This window comes from Protobothrops mucrosquamatus, unplaced genomic scaffold (assembly GCF_001527695.2).
Source record: "Protobothrops mucrosquamatus isolate PMUCROS unplaced genomic scaffold, P.Mucros_1.0 scaffold4523, whole genome shotgun sequence".
Taxonomy (NCBI): Eukaryota; Metazoa; Chordata; class Lepidosauria; order Squamata; family Viperidae; genus Protobothrops; species Protobothrops mucrosquamatus.
The window spans coordinates 3,013-6,813 of NW_015390428.1; the positions used below are offsets into that span (position 1 = coordinate 3,013).

The following is a 3,801-nucleotide window of genomic DNA, read 5'->3' on the forward strand; positions in this document are numbered from 1 at the left end:
AGGAACCCTACACCATTTCAGACAAACGGCTGTCCAGTCTCTTCTTAAAAACTTCCAGTGTTGGAGCATTCACCACTTCTGGAGGCAGGTTGTTCCACTGGTTAATTGTTCTAACTGTCAGGAAGTTTCTCCTTAGTTCTAAGTTGCTTCTCTCCTTGATCAGTTTCCACCCGTTGCTTCTTGTCCTGCCTTCAGGCGCAGGACAAGAAGCTATCTATCTATCTATCTATCTATCTATCTATCTATCTATCTATCTATCTATCTATCTATCTATCTATCTATCTATCTATCTATCTATCTATTTTTATGTCTATCTATCTGTCTATCTATCTGCATATCGATCGATCTATCTGTCTGTCTGTCTATCTATATCAATCTGTCTCTTTATCTGTCTGTCTATCATTTATCTTTCTTTCTTTCTGTCTATCTATCATCTATTTTTGTCTGTCTATCTATCTGTCTATCTAGCTGCATATCGATCTATCTATCTGTCTATCTTTATCTGTCTGTCTATCTATCTATCTGTCTGTCTATCTATCATTTATCTTTCTTTCTTTCTTTCTTTCTTTCTTTCTTTCTTTCTTTCTTATCTATCTATCTATCTATCTATCTATCTATCTATCTATCTATCTTTCTATCTATCTATCTAATTTGAATACATTCCCATTTTACCCCGGTGACTTCAACAGGTCTATTATCTGTGGTGCCTCATTTTCTCTTGGCAAAATTTCTGTCATTCTGTAAACCCATCATAAAGGATTTCAGGACAGTCTTTCCATCTTACTTCATCCTTACGTTTCTCTTTTAGCTTACGTCCATGATTACCTGAGCAGCCCATGTTAACTGTAGTTTTTCTTATGTCTATGGAGATTCTCCATCATCCAGGTCATGGTGGTCCCGGAGGTGCTTTTTCACGAGGCAACTGGACTTTTTTTTTTTCTCTTCGCTTTGAAGACTTTTGACTTCTCATCCAAGAAGCTTCCTCAGCTCTGACTGGATGATCCTGCCCTTCCTCACCATCCAGCCAAAGCTGAAGAAGCTTCTTGGATGAGAAGCAAAACGTCTTCAAAGAGAAAAATAAAATCCAGTTGCCTCGTGGAAAAAGCACCTTTGAGATTTTCTTATGTTTTCTCTGATCTCCCTTAAAAGAAAATCCTCGTTTTCTTCACGATCTTTTATCTGTTTGACATTCTTGGTGATTGGCGTCTTTGTGTTTTCCAGGTTGGTCCTTGAAGTCTGAATTCATCCTTTGTATTTGCCCTTTTTGTTGGATCTGAACCCTTTGTCTTTCACTGGCCATCCTCACAGCTTCTTCTTCTTTTTCTCTTTGAAATCTGAGGAAGGTTTTTTTTCCTTTTGTTTTTTTGACTGTTTTGATTTCATGACTTTGACTTCATCCCATGACTTCTGGGCTTCTCTTTTATATATATACAGTATACTGTATCTGTTCCTTACATTGATCTGAAATTCTGACTGTTGGGTCCTTGAGGTCAAGTCTTGTTGGCACATGGAACTCTGTTCTCAATTTTCTAAGCTTAACCCACATATTTGACACCAATAATTCACAGTCCATTCCATCGTCTGCACCTGCAACTTTGCAGGCCTGACTGGATTGCACTCCTTGATCTCCTGTTTCCCATTATGTAGTCAGTTTGATTCCAATGTTGCACATCTGGTGATCACATGTGGCTGGAAGGAGGAGGTATTAGCAATAAACGAGAAATCCTCTTTACAAAACTCTCTTGACTTTGACCCAATTCAAACCATCTATGCGTCGGGTTTTTCATTTTTCTAATATTTACCCTGATATAATTTTGCTTCACATTTTATTTTATTTTTTGCAATTTTCAGTGGCACTTCTCCATGCCCTCCCCCCCTGTATCTGCATTCAATAAATACGATAGTCATTAATTTTAATCGATAGGATCCTGTCGTTTAGCAAGCACTTATTCAACAATATTCTTTTTGAGCATATGGCTGCGCCCTTCCTCTGTATAATCTCATGCCTTGAATATATAATTCAGCCAGAGTCAGTTGGTTGAGTTGGGCAGCCATAGAAATTGAATAAACCAACGAACAGGAGAACTACGGTTATCCATTCCAGCTCACTCAAGTTCAGTTATTCCTAAACCTCCCATTTCAGATGTCCGTGAGTCACGCTTCTCACATTCAATCAGAATAGAGCTGGAAGGGACTTTGGAGGTCTTCTAGTCCAGCCCCCTGCTCAAGCAGGAGATCCTATACCATTTCAGACATGTGACTATCTAGCCTCTTCTTAAAAACCTCCAGTGATGGAGCGCCCATGATTTCTGGAGGGCAAAAGCTGTTCCACTGGTTAATTGTCATCACTGTCATGAAGTTTCTCCTTAGTAACTAGGTTGCTTCTCTCCCTGATTAGTTTCCATGGATTGCCCTCAGGGTCACCTGGATCAGAGTGTGAAGGAGAAGAACCTTCTTGGGACTGCTGAAAGGACGTCATATCCCTCCTCCTCCTCTGTTGAGGGAGGGCTGTTCATGTTAATGTATATCTATATATCTATATCATCTATATCTATATCATCTATCTATCTATCTCTATATATCTGTATCATCTCTATTACCTATCATCTATCTATCTATCTATCTATCTATCTATCTATCTATCTATCTATCTATCTATCTATCTATCTATCTATCTATCTATCTATCTATCTATCTTTATATGTCTGTATAATCTGTTATCTATCATCTATCTATCTATCTATCTATCTATCTATCTATCTATCTATCTATCTATCTATCTATCTATCTATCTATCCTTCTATTCCTCACCGTTCAGTCAGAAGCTTCTTGGATGAGTCGTGAAACATTTCAAAGAAAAAAAAACCAAGAAATTCCAGTTGCACCTTTTAGTCTCTCCCCAGAGTGAGCGTAGACCTAGAGCCAAAACTACAGTCTTACTCTTACGATACACAGAACATAGAAAAGACGGGTGCTTACCGCACTCATGAGGGAATCCAGGACACTAACCGCAAAGGCGGTCCCGCACGCAAAAGGCTGGGTTAGATACAATTCGGTATCCGGGTCATCGTCATCATCTTGATCCAGGAACTGGACGTTGGAATCATTCACTGAAAAGAAAAGGACAACGTATCCGGGTCTGATATCTGATATCTTTTACACGCCGTAACATGAAGAAGAAACACAGCGCCTGGGCAGAAAGTTCCGTGCCTTGAATGTTTACATGTTGCTGAGAACAAAATTAAAATGTATGTGGAATCCGCCTTTCGGGGGGAAAAAGAACATTAGTTTGTCTTTACGAAAGGTGCAGATGTCAAGAGTAGGAACTCTTCGGTGGCCTGAGTCAGTATTATTTGGGATGTTTCCCAGAAGTCCTTGACCATTCATTTAGCGACCGTTCAAAGTTACCACGGCACTGAAAAAAGCAACTTAGGACCATTTTTCACATTTAATGACTGTTGCAGCATCCCCAGGGTCACATGATCAAAATTCGGAACGCTTGGCAATCGACTCGAATCCGAGGGCAAGGAGAGTGCAGCAGAGGCAAATTCAAAGGAGGTCTGTGAGGCTGTTGGTGAGGAGGCCACCCCATCCCTCCTCACAAGAAACACCTGGCTTGGACTGATTTAACCAGAGACCAGGGGAGGGTGCCTTCATCGGGAAGAATTCTTTGCTTTGGCACACACTTCCCCAGCCTCTGTAAACTCTGCTTCTTTGATGTCAGATCGTGTTTCTGCCCTGTGCACTCTGAACCTTGTTTGTGGACTGTGGAACTGGCCTTGTGGACTTTGAACCTTGTTT

At 40.3% G+C, this 3,801-nt stretch overlaps 1 protein-coding gene across 1 annotated transcript in view; it reads right to left on the minus strand.

Annotated features, from left to right (window-relative positions):
• Positions 1-2,979: 2,979 nt before the first annotated feature.
• Positions 2,980-3,801, minus strand: part of LOC107299089 (calcium-activated potassium channel subunit alpha-1-like) — a gene marked incomplete at both ends in the record, with an annotated part of 27,704 nt that continues 26,882 nt past the window's right edge. Inside the window, one exon of the mRNA XM_015828456.1 lies at positions 2,980-3,110. Within this exon, the coding sequence (XP_015683942.1) occupies positions 2,980-3,110 (131 nt within the window). The remainder of the gene's footprint in view (positions 3,111-3,801) is intronic.